The 17,410-nt window shown below is 41.4% G+C and overlaps 1 protein-coding gene across 1 annotated transcript in view; it reads left to right on the forward strand.

The window, feature by feature from the left end:
* The window catches only part of LOC149780851 (uncharacterized), a 172,607-nt gene that overhangs the window by 83,189 nt on the left and 72,008 nt on the right, over nucleotides 1–17,410 (forward strand). Inside the window, exon 15 of the mRNA XM_089937935.1 lies at nucleotides 2,253–2,409. Coding sequence (XP_089794061.1) covers nucleotides 2,253–2,409 — 157 coding nt within the window. The remainder of the gene's footprint in view (nucleotides 1–2,252; nucleotides 2,410–17,410) is intronic.

A 17,410-nucleotide genomic window follows, 5' to 3' on the forward strand; every position in this document is an offset into this window, starting at 1 on the left:
TTTCAGATCTCAAACCTTCCCACTGGTTTATTCATTTGGGCATGGAGTTTACTACCCATTTCAGATCTCAAACCTTTCCACAGGTTTATTCATTCGGTTATGGAGTTTACTACCCTTTTCAGATCTCAAACCATTCCACTGGTTTATTCATTTGGGCATGGTGTTTACTATCCATTTCAGATCTCAAACTATCCCACTTGTTTATTCATTCGGGCATGGAGTTTACTACCCATTTCAGATCTCAAACCTTTCCACAGGATTATTTATTTGGGCATGGAGTTTACTACGTATTTCAGATATCAAACCATCCCACTGGTTTATTCATTTGGGCATGGAGTTTACTCACCATTTCAGATCTCAAACCTTCCCACTGGTTTATTCATTTGGGCATGGAGTTTCATATTCATTTCAGATCTCAAACCATCCCACTGGTTTATTTATTTGGGCATGGTGTTTAGCATCTCCCATCTCACTCATGTATGCTTATTATAGATTATTGAGTTTGCAGAGTTAATTTTCAACAGAGAGTGGATTAAAGCAAGAGAGTTTTTTGCAACTCCTTGGCATGTTCATTGCAGCAGAAAATCAAATTCTTGTTGGCCAACTGTTTATGCTCCCCTGGTTTAGTGATGCCCCTTTTCTGGTAATCTCAGTCACAAAGTCAAGATCATGAACAGAGTAGTAGTATTCTTGTATTAGTGGTGTCAGTAGTGCACCAAAGATTGGAAATCACAGTTTGTACAGTCACCAGTTTGTACAGTTGTGGAGCATATCTCTTGCCCTGCATCAGTATGGTCAGCAGCAAGTGCCATCCCAAATAATTACCTATATATATATATATATATATATATATATATATATATATATATATATCAGCCTTTTGGAAATAAAGGTGAAATTGAAGGCCTTTCATGTCTGATGGACTGATTTTATGGGAAGGTAGTTCTGAGCATGTTGGACAATTCATTGGTGATGGTCAACCACAAACTGGGAAGACCAAATCACTTGAAATATGCATTCTGGTTTGGAAGTTTCTACACTGGTATTCCCAGCTAAATATATCTATACAAATTAGACACATTCCCAGCAGGCTTAATGTCCTGGCAGATTCTCTGTCAAGAAAGGGCAAAATCTTTCACAATTAGTCTTTCATCAGATTTATCAAACCTATCAGTTTTGGTTTGAATGGAGCAAAATCGCTCACTCTGCTTCCATAAGGAATCTCTAATGAGTTTTGGCTTGGCTCAATTCAAATCAGTTAAAACCTTTAGTCAGAACTTTGCTGTGCTTCTATGATACAAAACATGCTTTCTGATGGCTTGAGCTTCTGCATGTTTGTTGAGCGAGTTACATGCCCTTTCAGTGGAGCCAAACTATCTCCAGATCATATGGTTCTGTAGTCTTAATGATGCAACCAGGTTTTCAGTAATTCTCTTCTTAATCAGGTATAGTTTATCAGTAAGATCAAGGCTATAATTCTCTTCTTTGCTAGGCATAGTTTGTTGCTAAGAAGAATTCACTAATTCTCTAGCAGACTTTAGTTGTCACAGATCATGTGATCATTGGCTGTGCTGCTATCAGGTTAGGAGAATGGGCTATCTTACAAACAGAAATTCCAAACATTCTTCATTCCAAAGGAGCCCATGGCAGAGTTAGAATGCTTAGCATTCCCTCCTGCTATTAATACTTATGTGAAATATGTTGAGATCAGAATAAACACACAAGTTAATATGACTTTCTTTATTTCTTTTTTCTTTATTTCTTTTCATCTTAAAAGTCCAACTGCAAAGTTGTGTAAAAATTAGATTAAAAAAAGGATAGGGCACTTTTTGGCAAATGGAATTTGAGTCATGGCCTGCGGAATTTGAGTCTGGTCTTGTGATTTTAAGTGTTGAAGTTTTATTACCCATTTGTGCATCTTCACAACCATATTAGTTGTTGGCAAGAGAAAATACAGCTATTTTGACTTAATGGTTAGTGTGGTGGCAACCAAAGGAGTGTTTTCGAATTTTAAAATCTGGTCAGCTCTAGATTGGCTACCATGGGGTGTCCAATTGCCTTTGCCATAGATAACCTACTTGTATTGCTATAAAACACTATACCAAACTAATCAAGAGAAAATTACATATTCTTATCATGTCAGTTTTGTTAGAATCAGGAATTAGATCAGTTCAGGTCCAATCCTTCTTTGTTTTAGTTGAAATACATAATATCTTTTTGTCCGTAAAACCAGAATTAATGTTTTGTCACAGGCCAAAAGGGAATTGGCTTCAAGTCTGTTTTCCGTGTGACTGACTGTCCTGAAGTTCATTCCAATGGCTACCACATCTGCTTTGACATCAATGATGGCCCAATGGGATACATTCTGCCAACCTGGGTACCAGAGGATCAGTGGGAGACAGAAGAGGGGTAAATGCTATGTTCCAATTTTCTCACCAATATTAGTTATCCATTAAAAGGAGAGCAGGACAGATTGTCTATGACAAAAAATCCTACCCAGTTTTGGAATTTTGAAGAAAGGTTATACCCTGTACCTATTCTTTATCTTACCCTGACCCCAATCTTTCAATTTTTTTAGGGCCTGTGCTTCAGTATTTTTTTATTTCCACATTTTAATCCCTGAAAATGCAAGGTAACTTTTGATAGCATTGCATCTTGTGGCATTTTTCCAAACATTTGACACAGAATATATAAATATGCTTGTCAAAAATAAATTGGTGTTCAACCCAGTTCTGGCAAATTTAGCATGTCAGGATGAGTATTTCACATAATAATCAAGTTGCTCTGTCTACACACACACAGACAAACACACACACATATTATATGTGTGTGTGTATATATATATATATGTGTGTGTACTGTTGCCATGGAATCAGTTATACATTTTTTTTTATTGCTGGTTTTTTTCGTGAGACTCGATAGGTTAGGTCATTGATCAGCCAATCATTTTCATGGTATTAGTAGTATTTGTGCATGGTCAGAATATGCTAAGATGTCAAATAGAAAAAGTACACTTTTGGATTTAGGTAGACATGAAAGTAAGAAAATCCCAGTAGTTCAGGGAAGAAACAAGGAAACACATCTGTGCCACTGGATTTAACCTCAAGAGATTTAAATATGAATAATGTGCCAGGAACTGACACCTGTTCCCAGGAAGAACCATCCAAGAAAAAAATACAAGCACAGGTTACAGGATAAATGTAGCAAAAAAGTAAGAAAAATGATATGTCAGCTACTAGTATGTCTAAAAAAAATTAAAAAAATAGAACACTTGTAGAACCCTTCAATAAGATGCTATGGAGCAAGACTTCAACCAGACAAGTTTTTTATGCACAAAAAATGAGAAAGGAACATACTCCATCTGCAAAATGTTGTAAATGTGATTTTGTTATGCAATCTAAAACTTCTGTGTATATTATGACATTGCATAAGCTTTTTGAAAGAGGGAAGTAACAACATTTTCAGTTCACTCTGGTGGCCTAAGGGCCAAGTCATACCAAAAACTTAAAAAAAATTATACTTGCAGCTGCCTTGCTTGGCTCACAGCATTAAGAGGTTAGTGTTAGCTGGTGTCAGGATAATGTGACTGGGTGGGACTTGATGCCACCTGTCTGCGGCATGATGCCCCAGTGATGGACATCACTATAAACTACCGCACTGCAAACATTGTAGCGATATGACTAAAAAGATTGTTAAAATACAGTAGTCCCCCTCTTATAAGGCCACCCCTAATACAGCAGGGAAGTGGCCTTATAATGCGGGTGGCCTTTCTAGAGGGGGATGACAAATGCGAATAGTAAATACATATGAAAAAAGTCACAAGTACATTTAATTTTAAATATTTAATATTTTAGTTAAAAAATTACATGCATGATGTGAAATAAACGTAAAACAAACTTTGTCATCATTTGCAAAAGAATGCTATGAATAACCATTGATACAGTTTTAACACTGTCTTTATAATTATGTTACAGTTCACATCACGTCACTTTGTTGGTAACAATCTAAAAAACAAACCAGTCTCATCACATTAAAACTATCCTTGCTGTCATATCCCCTGCATATATCGTTTAGTCTTTTGTTCCAGTCTTCGACAACTTCATTATTAACATCAGCTGATTTGCCGCTAATGACAGAACACTTCATACTGTGTCGCACTTGAAATCTGTGCAACCATCCGTTACTTGCGGTAAAGTCGTCATATCCCAGTTCAACTGACAAAATTTTTGCTTTTTCTTGTCTTTCAAATCAGGATTCAAACGTCTCCTGGCTCAAACAATCTTCCTTTCTCCGTCCATTTCACCTTTCCACTTCTGCAGAATTGTTTCATTATCTTTCACGATATTGTTTATCTGAGTCTTCCCGACGTTAGTTTTCTGCAAGGATCCTTGACGCCGCCCCCCCCCCCCGTCAGTTGAATTACTTTCACGTTCTCCTCTAAACTGAGAATTTTTATTTTCCTTGATGACATGTTGATCTTTTTGCAGTAAGTTATTCATGTTGCCAACTACAATACTGATAAAACAATTTTGTATGCATCTAAGCAAATTGCCGTGTGTTTTTAAAGGAAGTGATCTTGTCACGTGATTCATTAGTCGCAGTCTGGTACCCTATTGTTTTTATACATTTCTTGATACTAGATGAGAGAAGCCAAAACGTCTTCGATATGTACCATTAACATCACGCAGATTTGACCTCGCGGCCGCTAGGATTCGTAATTTTGACAATTATTGTCAGTAGTAATAGCCACTGATTACCAAAGTGAACAAGCTCAACATCTTACTAAGGGAAGCCATAAAGGCTATTAAACCATTTTCCTGCTGACTTGGGTATTGTACATCGATACTGCCACTTCTCAGCTGTTTCTACTGTTCGATAATTGTATTCTTAACAATTATCAGAGTGACTAAACCGGACATCTTATGATAACACAGCAGTAAGGCTAATTGGATTACATGTACGTACCCTTTTGATTGGATTAAAATTTGAGTCTTTCTCGGTTTTTATGGAATAAATTTGGCTTCTCGTGAGGCGTAAATGATATAATATTAACCTTAGTGGTAAATGTACTTTACTCAACACTTCTTTCAGTAACGAAAACCTGACATCGGGAAACAGAAATCGGATTACTTAACACACGTTATGAATACAATACTGGTTCTGGATACATATTCAAATAAAATGCGGCCGCTTGTGAGGGGTAAATTTTATGATTTTGCACTAATATGCTGACCACTGGTCGCGTTAGCCGGGTGGCCTTTCGCGAGGGGTACTTTTGAACACAAACTCGTCGGTGCCAACGGATTCTGGCCGTAGGGAGCGGGTGGCCGCTGGTCAGGGGGGCCGTTCAAGAGGGGGACTACTGTATATGTTAAAAATCCAAATATCACACAAACACACACACATGCACACATAATTTGCATACAGAAGTTTTTATCTTGTGGTAAAGGAGATGTTACATTTAGTATTGCAAGATCCGTCTAAAAGATGTGATTTAGGCTTCCATTCATTTTTGCAAGATCAACCAAAAAGGCAGCTTGGGAAAGATCAGATGTTTTGTGATAGATGGTGTAGGTAAATTAGCAATAGATGGTATAAGTAAAAGAGACAATGTCTGAACTAAATTTGTTAGCTCAGATGTCATCTTTCTTACATTTGTGAGATTAATATACAATAGGTTTGTAGAGCAGCAGAGGGGGCGAATCGGACATTTTGTCCAATCGTTATTTTGCTTAATTATTACTTTCTGCACTCAACGATCTAGTGTCGTCAGCGCCTGGTAAAAAAAAAACGACGACGACGCTGGGGGATCGTCGCGTCGTCATTTGGTTTAATTAACACCTTCTGCGCGTCGATCCCCAGCGTCGTCAGCGTCCGGTAAGCACATCGACGACCGCGTCGATGTCATCGCCCCCTCTGCTGCTAAGTGGTTATTTACAATGAAAATTATTTACAACTAACCGAATATTTGGTCAAGTCCGATACGATATCGTGTCCGAGGATCATGTAAATTTATCGTTACGAATCCATGTGGGGTCGACTGAGCATGACTAAAAAAGTTTCGAAAAGTATTAAAGTCCATGTCACCGCCGCACCATGTCTGCCAAATATTTCGTAGCGTGTGTGTATCAACGCCGTTGAACACAGCAAGGATATTACAGTTGTCTCTAATTACTTTTGGAATCTGAGTGTATCGTTGAGTGACATATATCACGTCAGTGTTTTTATGCCTGCCTCTGGAAAATATTCTAGCTGGGTTTTTTTGATTGTCTAACATAACATCATCGTACACGACTAGATTGTTAACGTCGCCATCAATATCATCAATACCCGGTGCATCATTGATATCCGTAATAAACTCAATAACATTTTTTTTAGCGATCGCTGATGCATTCTCGTTGAAATCTTTCAGCACCTCGTAGCATCGTTGATCATCTACGCTAGGAGCAACCAAATACAACTTATCCCACTTCATCCATCTCATTATTAAATTGAGTAACAATTGCGTCTTGCCGGATCCAGATGGTCCGATGATAATCATCCGGATCGAGTTTGGTAACGCTGCAACATGCTTAACTGGTTCTCTTGTTTTAGTCGCCGAAAAATCAATTATATTCATATCTCTATACATAAATTATGGATCTATATTGTGTGAAGTGCAGAGTGCGTACTGGCACAAATGATATGACAACCGCTACAACAAGAAATAACAGATCGGCGCTTACTGGTAAGTGCGTACAATGCGGTACAAAGAAATTTAGATTTATTTCTATTAAACCCGGGGATGTTTTAAAAAAAAGCGAGGAGGTGACATCGCAGCCAAATTGGCAAAACTCCCCGGAACCCCGTGGGCAAAGTATCCAGGAGAAAAACACCTCCCAGGATATAGCTACTGTGGCCCCGGAACACGATTAGATATCAGACTCGATGATCAAAATCAGCCCAAACCCGGTGAGTATCCAATAAACGCTATCGATAAGGCGTGTCATGCTCATGATGTTGCTTACAAAAGTAGCGATCTTCAACAGCGTCATATCGCGGACGTAAAATTAATTCACGCGTTAAATACCATTCCTGATAAATCCGTCAAAGAAAAATTGGCCTCATGGTTGGTAAAATCGGCTATGAAAGGTAAATTAATGATTGGAAGCGGAGCTTCTGGCGCTGGTAATTGAAAACGATAGCGTTTATAATAACAACATGGAATCCATCTATTATTCTCCGAGAGGATACTGGAAGGGGAAGGCCGCAATTGGTAAGCTTGCAAGCGCTGCAAAGGTAACAAAGACCACTGCGGCTAATTGGTTATCCAAACAGGCTATATGGCAAATCTATCTACCACCGCCTAAACAAATCAACTTCTCGCGCTTTGATGTCAGCGTACCTAATGAAGTTCATCAGGCTGATATACTATTTTTGCCGCATGACAACGGTTACAAATACGCGCTAACCGTAGTTGATGTTGCGAGTCGATACAAACAAGCGGAGCCGTTAAAAACAAAGTCGGCAACTGAAGTAGCCGCTGCGTTTGAAAGAATTTATCGAAGAGGCCCTCTGCGCTGGCCAAATCTATTACAAGTTGATCCCGGTAGTGAATTTCGCGGCGCTGTTTTATCAACGCTGAAACATCATAGCGTCGCGATACGACGAGGTCATACTGCGCTACATCGTGATCAGGCAATTGTTGAACGATTCAATCGGACTCTCGCTGAACGGTTATTTGGATATCAATACGCGAAGGAATTCATCCAAGAAAAACGATCTCGTGAATGGGTTAAAAGGTTGCCAGGTGTAATTGCAGCATTAAATAACGAGATTACCCGAGCAATCAACATGAAGCCCAGCGACGTGATTAAATACGAGTATATACCCGGAAAATCAAAAATAAATAGCGTTTCCAAGCCGATTCTTGGCGATGTCACTGTTAGATATCTATATGAACCAGGAGAGCTTGAAGGCGGTAAAAAAAGGGCTACCGATCCTATTTGGAGTGTTACCACACATAACATATCAACGATAACACGATCAACTGGTAGACCACCGATCTACAGACTGGATTCAACTGCTCCTCAGCGCGGATTTACACGCGAGCAACTACAAGTGATACCTAACGATACTCAATTGCCCCCACGTGGTCTTAACTAGCGCCGTTGCGTCTATTGCACTCAAGACAGGTCAACCTCACATTGTTTTTGACATGACCGAGACTGTTATCGATCCTATCCACGGTAAATTGGCGAGTGTCTTTATCCGAATAACGCCAACTCATTATCCAATTGCAACTCGCGCAGTGATTATTCTGTTGTTGTCGTAGCGAGATTATTAATTCGGCATCAATATCAAAACGCCGCTGTTTTTTTTTATCCTGTTGGCGGTAACCCGAGAGTTTTCTATCAATGACGCTTGCATCGATGGTGACTTTGTCGCCGGCTTCATCAGTGACTCCGTCACCGGCTCCGTCAATAACAATTCTTCGAAGCTGATTTATCCTTCGTACTCTGGACACTGCAAGATAGACTAGATTCGACCATTCGATGCGATTATCAACTATCCAAACAATTGTGTCCGTGATGGTTAGTCCCTGCGAGGAATGTATTGTTGTTGCGTATCCTAGCGTCCACGGGGATTTATCAGCACGTAGCGCGTCCTCGACGACACCGATATCAACGAGCACGATATCATTCAGCACGAGAATTTGTTTTTTTGTCCCCGACGCTGTCGGGGCTGGAATTTCAACTTCAATGTTCTGCCGCCGTGTGTCCGCGGGTCTATAACATAACGGCACTGGACGCGTTGGAAACTTTTCCTTATGCAACGTAAACAACTTCCGCTGAAGTGTGTCTCTGACTATCTTTCTACTCGCTACAATCAAATCGTTTGGTCTCCATGTTTCCCAGAATTCATTTAACGGCGTTTCCGGAATCACCTCGCGAATTATTTCACATTGAATTCTATCCGGCTGTAATCTGATTAATTTTTTAACCTCGCGCAGTTGTTCATCAAGTGCTCGGTAATCAGTATCGGTTTCTTCATAATAGTCCACAAAACCCCTTAACCAATCATGTGGACCCTCGCCGACAAATGGTGGTGGTTGGCCATGATCCCCACACATGATTACCGCTGTATTCGCGCGCAGCAACCACTCAAGAAACATTTGTAAAGTATCTAATGAAACAGTACATATCTCATCCCAGATGATAATGTCGGGAATAAATTTTTCACCCATTCGATCAGGAGTCCACTCACCGCCGCTGTATCGAAAAAAGCTGTGATAAGTAACGGCGTCAACATTTCGTTGTTTTATCTCTCGCGCTAGTCTATGGGTCGGTGTAAGCACGATTATACTTACCCGCGTTCGAAATAATTCAATTGCCCGAGTCGTCTTTCCTGACCCGCCACAGCCGCTTAAATAAACCGTCTTGTGTCTACAAATTGGATCAGAACACGATGGTGCATTAGACCATTCTGACAATTTATCACCGCGTAAGTAGTTGTTCTCAACGGTGACATCTGCTGACGGGGAATAATCGCGTCGTATTTCATTTTTAATTCTCCATGTACCCCAACTCTCGTCCGGACTAGTAAACTCGGCCACGTTTTCCTTGTACGCTACGTCAATATAAAACGAATCAACGGCTACTCTAACCGCGGTATCGGGAAATCTATTTATCATCGAGAATAAATTGATAGCGGCATAACCCAGCATAGACGCCCTCAAATGTGGATACGCCGGGCTGTCTCCGTCGCTGTAGGTAACAACTGTACCCAACCTTGTTCCATTGGACAAGAAAGCTGTTTTGCAGTTCACGTATCTATTTTTTGCCACTGCGTCCTTGATTACGAAATCATATTCTGCGTCATCTATAATCAGCCGTGAGCAATATCGTTTGTAGTCGTGGTTTTTTCCACCTTGTGTAAACTTACCAATTATTCTTCTACCGAGATCTTTTGCCTCTCTGTTTCGTTGGTTAAATATCCTCCTGGACCATTCGATGATATATTCCTCGTCGGCATCAATGTTTTTTCTGGACTCGTCAATTATGCTATCTAGACGCTCCGGTTCTGGTAACCAGACTTCAGTCTGCGCCCGGTATGATATAATCGCGTCACTGACAATCAACGAAACTAGCATGCTACAATCAATCATATACCGTAGCAGCGCTATTGGCAACCACTTCTTTTCAGCCATGTGTCTACCGATCCAAATATAGCAACAGCGATGAAGTCCTGCCGCGAACTCAAATGATACTATGCGAGCGAATCCGGTTAAATCAAAATCAGGCAGTGGTCCATTAATAGCAACACGAGTCATTTCATGACTGGGGTGTCCAAATCGTCTAAAGTACTCAGCGGCGGATCCATACCCGAGAAAACTCGCTGGATAACAGGCAACCATATCAACCGAGATCATAGCGTCGCGGTTGTATTCAGTGTTCCATAGTCCACCGTGATAGTATTCCAAACAACTGGATTGTACATCCGGTAGAAATTCCCTGCGCGTTGGTCTCCACGCATTTTTCCTTGCTGCAACATGAGCTACAACCGATGGAATCGTAAAACAATTTGTTAGCAGTTGTTCATCATGCTCTTCAAATTCCATGGCAGTTTTTTTCATCCTGTTGTGAAATGCTTCAGTGCGATATAATTCGCCGTTTGGTCTTACAAACTGATCAAAGGTATCCATGTCGTTTTCAGCGCTGCGAAGTAACCACACTGATACAGGGTCATTTTTACACAAGCAAGCAATAGCATCAAATAGTTTTCTCTCCGCGAGAAAACCGTCCTCTCCTAAAAATTCCCCCGGGATATACTTTACTGTTCTATCCCGTGGAAATATTGTGATCGCGGGCGTCCACGCGTGTTCGTTATGATCAATAATTTTGATTGGGGTTCCCTTTGATTTATATTTTGATTCGTATAATACTTCACCGGTTATTGTTGTAACGGTTATTGGAAATCTCAGCGATGTTTCTAATCTCGCTATGTCGCTGATGGTTGCTCCTCGCTCGCGCACTGTCTTCTCCCATTGGTTTATTTTACTACGTCGTAAATCAGTCAATTTGTTTCCTCGACATGCATTTGTAAAATGCTCTATTATTCGTTCTGCTACACAATTTATCCCCGTTGACTGTTTCATCGGTTTCAGTTTTCCGATATCAGGTTTCTTATTTAACGGGTATATTCCATAAACAACTGCTGTTTCAGGATACGCTCGTTCATAGTATGGTCTGTCAATTCCGGTTAACAACCCCGGCTTGGAGTCGCGGCTGACAGTGACTGTTTTCTTATCGCTGAGAACTGGTTCAAATTTATCACGTATGATCCAATCACCTGATTCCACCCGGACAATGAATTTTACTCTGAAGAAATACTTTTTACCGTCAAGTTGTGATATTATCATTGCTGCGCGGTTGTCGTTCATGGTAGCATCAACAACACCATCAATTCGAAATGTTGACCAACTATGAGATGCACCATCACGTTTGAATTCATTGATACAATCGCGTATTTTACTCAACAGGGTTTTATCGTTTATTAACGCTTTTGGTGTGTCCTTGAGGACTCTATCGAGATTGAACTTAATATTTTTCCAGGGCTTAATTGCTGCCAATCTCTCGAACTCATCCATATAATTAAAACAAGTATTTAAATGAAAGAATATAGTATAATGAATCACTGCAAATGGTTGATGATTGGGTCGACAACCCCGTGCAATAAATCATGTAGAGGTGAATTCTGCGGGTACCATTTACAAAGCGTTCGTAATGGTTCTCTTGGCCCCCTCCCGTGCTTGGTTTGCCACGTCGGTGTAAGAGGAAAATCGCAGTTGTGTATCAATTGTGGCGGAAAGCGATACAGGGAACTAAAACGCTATTATGACAAACGAATAAAAAACGCCGTCATTGACCCCACCGCTGACTTCGTCATCAAAACCCCCCAAGACTACGTTGAAAGATTCATAATTAAACCAAATAATAAATTAGACAAGTAGTATTGTTATATAAATGGACCAAGAGTTCAGACCTCACCCCTTGCTCGTCAATTACGAGGCATCTCGCGACGGCATTGTTAGAAACCGCAAACTGAAGAAGCCGGTTGGTACCGTAAGTAATCAGGGGTATCTGATGTTTGGTGCCGGAAAGAAGAAGTACCATGTTCATAGGGCGGTATTTGAGGTATTCAACGGATTAATCGAAAATGGACTTGTGATTGATCATATTAATAATAATAAGACTGATAATTCTCTTATAAACTTGCAAGCTGTCTCGCAGAGTCAAAATACCAAAAAAGGCCAAACCGGTAAATACCCAAAGAAAGCAAAACCCGTAAAGTCATTTGATACAACAACTCACGAGGAAAAAATATTTCAGTCGATGAATGAAGCCAGTAGATACTTTGACATTTGTATCGCCTCAATACGAAAAGTAGCAGAACGAGTATATCAAACAGCAATCTCAAAAAAGACCGGGCATAGAATTCGATTTTCATATATAGATACGAAGTCACCGGCGCCTATGGCGCTGACGAAGTCGCCATGACAATAAATTGTCCATTCCGGAAGAAAACAAAGTATTCAGTATTGTTGAACACCTCGGGATTGATACACGGGGTTTCATTTTTTTTTATTTAAAAACAAGATGTTCTATAAGAATAATGAATATCGAAGACATCAATAATATATTAGCCGAGATTTCAAAATTAAAAAATCAAGGAATTGAATTATCTGATGGTCTCGACAGTGAAAAAATATTATCCGATTATGAGATTATTAACGAACAGTCGAAACGGGGGCGTTTTACCCTGGCCCACGAGTACTTTTTTATAAAACGATTACAACATACGATCAATGAAAACTTGTACCACAATGACGCAAATGCATTCATTGGACTATTTACTGCCGTTGAAATAATACGAAAAAAACTCGGACGTGTTTATGAACGACGCCGGGAGATTTCTAGTAAGATCAAAAACATTAGAAGGATTATAGACGAAAACTCCGTGGAACCCCCGATGGTACACTCGGCGGAAAATTAGAAAATTGCGGATCAATTTACAATAATGGTAGGTGAATCACTTACTACTCGGCTAGCCAGAGAGCGACTAGCAGCACTTAGAAAGTTTATACCGTTACGAGACAGAGTGAGAGAGAAACTTCAAACGCGACAACAAATGCAAACTGATTTTGCTGTTGGAAGTGAACAGTTATTTGCCCCGGTAACTAAAGCGACTAAGGATGTTACGGCGGTAACTGTACCCGTTCTTGGTGCGCTTGAAAAGATAGCAACTCAGACCGAACAAACAAAAAGGTCTTTAGAAACACTCCCTGCAAAAATAGCGGCTGCTACAACACGGAGGCCACCACCACTCGCTATAACCGAACCACAAGAACCTTATGTTACAATGGCCGACGAAGAAGAACTAGGTGCTACTGCGAAAGAACCAGAAGAAGAAATACCCGAAGAAACACCAGAAGAAGAAATACCGGAAGAAAAAGAAGGGAATATACCCCGTATTGTACTCAAGAAGAGCACAATAGATCAAATTAGAGGCTTCAGCAACAGGGAAGAATTAATTAATTTTGCTGCCAACAATTTTGCTAAGAGCATACGAGATAAGAAGCATATCAATAGCGGTTACGAGAAAAATATAAAGTCGTTAAAGGACTGGGCAAGAATAGTGTATTTAGCAAGTAAACATAAAGATGCATTACCACATCGTGGTGATCCCGATTACGATGAATTCCACAAGGAAGTTAAGAGTATAACACCAAAAAAAGGAAAAGGATACTCTGTTGGTAAAGAATCCTACGGCGTTACCTGTCCTGGTAGTGTTCTCAGTGATATATCACGGCTAGAGGTACTAATTGGAGGAAAACGAGCCGGAAATAACTCTACGGAAATAATCAATGAGGCCGCTGATATTTGCAAGCGGTTATTTACAGGCGGTATTATGGACATTAATGCATATCGAACACTCATAGACGAGCTCGTGGATGATTAATTGGAAAACTGGTGTTTTTAATAAGGATGATCATACACTACAACCATGATAAACCAGTACTCGTCTACGTGGTAAACTCGCGATTGCCTATTTACCGCGCGTACTATGGAGATGGTCTCGGTAGCACCATTGCGGGGTTATTTACAAGAATGGCTCCAAAAGTAGCGCCGTTAGCCAAACAATTAGGAATGAAGGCTATTGATGTTATTCGTGATAAGGGAATTAGTGCTATTGGAGATGTTGCCGGAAGGGCGTTTTCTGTCGCACGAGACAAACTAATGTCGTTGGTAAAATCCAGGAGAAAAAAACAGAAACCACCGGTAATGCCATCAACGACAGTGATGCCTGCAAATGTCAGTAAAGTAATAAATAACGCCGTGGAAGAAAAATTAGAGTCGTTGGCGACGACTCCGTCGTTGGCGACTTCGCCATCCGCCGATGCGGCAACCAACGCGCTCATGAACGCGATAGCGGGAAGTGGTTTAAATTCAAAGAATTTACGACGAAAAAATCGCAATTGAAAACATCAACATGATAAATAATAGAATGTTTGCGCGTACCGCTGACCCCGCGTTTGATATGGACGCCCCAGTGCGCAGGGATGATTCTGTCCGTGATTATCAATATTATTCTTATTATGCAGCGCAACCCGACCTACGATCGCGAATTGAACTTCAGGTCCAAGATACCAGTAAATACTTTCTGCCGTGTGAAGCGTTTATCGAAATCGAGGGAGAACTCGTGACAAATGCTACCGATAATGCACCGTACGCAGATGACCATCGTGTTCGAGTTGGTTTCGTCAACAACGGTATCATGGCGTTATTTGAGAGCGCCAGATATCTTATTGACGGGCGAGAAATTGAATCAATAGAACGCGAGGTTGATGTTGCAACGATGATAATTGGGTTGGCGAGATACTCGGATGATTATACAAGATCGGCGGGCCCATCTATGATGTTTGCGAAGGACACCGATAATAGCGCTGATCATCTTCAGTACATCAACGTGATGGCGAAAAAAGATATCGCAGGTGATCAGGCTGAAGCAGCCAATCCAGACCGCAGAGCAAAACCGGACGCTGATTTCACTGTTATAAAAAGCACCAACAATGATTACAATCTAGGATTCGCAGCACGAGTAGGAATGTTGCAAGGACCACGCCGACAGTTTTCATGCGCGATTCCACTCCATCACATATTTGGATTCTGCAGAAATGTCAGAAAAGTTGTCTATGGGGCTAAGCATACAATCGCGCTGACGCGAAGGGGCGATGATAACAATGCAATATGGCGTGCTGCTGGCGTCGCTGCCGGTAAAGTCATTTTAACTAAAATGGCATTGTGGATGCCGGTGCTGACTCCATCAGTTACCACGGAAGCACGATTGTTAGCATTTATGGAACAGGGAGGGAAATCGTTGTTGAGTTGGCTAGCGGTAACAACTGATGCTAAAGAGGATAACGTCGCCGATACGTTTACATGGCACCTAGCATCAAAACAGGGTGTTTCAGCCCCGCGTCATATATTCATAGCGCTACAGAATAGGGAACGATTGGGTAGTCAAGAACGCAGCCATATGATATTTGATCAATTAGGAGTCAGGGATGTTTCGCTGAGAATAAACGGACAACAGGAACCATCCGAGGATATACAGCTTAATTACGGCGACAACCATATCGCACGTGTGTACCATCGATTGCTGTCGTATATGGGTCGTGATCAAAACGTCGACACTGGTTTGCAAATATCACAACTTGATTTTAAAAACCTGTATCCGATTTATTATTTTTCGCTGGAACGTCTTGATTTAACGAGACAGTCCGTCGTTGATATACACTTCCGAGCTCGTATAGCCCCGGCTGGTGTTAATTATAGAGCGGTTGCTGTCATTCTCAGCGATAAATCAATGCTGCTAGAAGGTGTTGGTGGACGAATGAGAATCATTGATGCACCAGTAGAAAACATGTAATTGAAAACACAAAACGCGTTTACAATAAAATGTCGTATAGTGTCGTCAGTGTAGAGTTGACTGATGGTCAAGTCAAGAAATTACGATCAAAGTCGGCTAAACAATGCGGGACCACAATAACGCTGAAGCCGTCACAGATGGCGGGTGGTAATCATAAGATATCGTTGACGGCGCGTCAAATAAAACATTTCAATGATGCGATGAAGAACAGAAAGGGTGTTCAGGTAGATTTTTCAGCCGCAGCAATTAAAAACATGGAAAAGACCGGTGGGATATTTCCGCTGTTAGCTGCGATTCCGGCATTGATTGCCGCGGCCGCACCAGCAGTGGCTAAGGCGGCGGCGTTGGGGGCCGTTGGTACCGCGGCGGGAATGGCATTGAAGAAGGCAACCGGGAAAGGCTACAAAAAAAAACGACCCGTGGCCGGAAAGGGTCTAAGACTACCGGGAACCCCGTATTCATGGTACTCGGGAAAGGGTCTAAGACTACCGGGAACCGTTTATTGACTCGAGAGTCTATGACTCCTGAGTCAATGACTCCAATGTCTAATTTTGATTTAATAGACGCCGCAAACGCGTTAGCGATAAAAAACTTCAGAGGTGTTTTTATGAGGGATCAATTACCGGCGGCCCCAAGGAATACTGAAACCGGTATAATTAACCTCGATGGGTCCTCCGGAGCGGGAACTCATTGGGTTGCATACGCGATTGATCCGCGTGCGATCGTCTATTTTGATTCATACGGGTTAGCCCCGCCGAAAGAGTTCATGCGGTATATCCGGGCGTGTTCAGCCCGGGCGTGTTCAGCCCGGGTTTTTTATTCCACGCTGCCAACACAGCAATTAAGTGACCCACCGATATGTGGCCGTGAGGTATTGAACGTACTCGCGGCGATTTCATCATCGCGGAAACCACCTCATGTGGTTGTAAACGAATACACTAGTGGGGTCGTAGAAGCTCAACGGATTTTAGAGAATAACATTTACAATAATAATGATTGATATCTGGGGGCGACCGGTTTCGGCGCTGAAAGAATCCACGGAAACGACCGCCGCCGACATAAAAAAACTAATTGAGGATGAAATCGCTGATATGTTGAATCTAACAAGTGTTGACCCGGGCGAAATAGTTGTATTTCAAGACCGCCAGGGTAAATTGAAATCCGGTAATGTGTCACTGAATGATGTTTTAACACGACAGCGTGATGCCGGCGAGGGCACTATCGCGTTGTATACCGTCGACGGACGACTCAAACCGGGTGAACATCTGTCGACGGTGACGGATAGGGTAACATTAGTCCAAGACGGTTTTACAAGGTTAGATAGATCGGTGACCGATATACAACTCACTACCGCTAGTTTTTTTGGGACCCCGACGGTGACCGAACCAAATCTTGCAACAATAAAAAATACTATTTCGGAGTTTACGACGCTGTCGGG

This window comes from Sinohyriopsis cumingii, chromosome 16, assembly GCF_028554795.1.
Source record: "Sinohyriopsis cumingii isolate HCF-2022 chromosome 16, ASM2855479v2, whole genome shotgun sequence".
NCBI lineage: Eukaryota > Metazoa > Mollusca > Bivalvia > Unionida > Unionidae > Sinohyriopsis > Sinohyriopsis cumingii.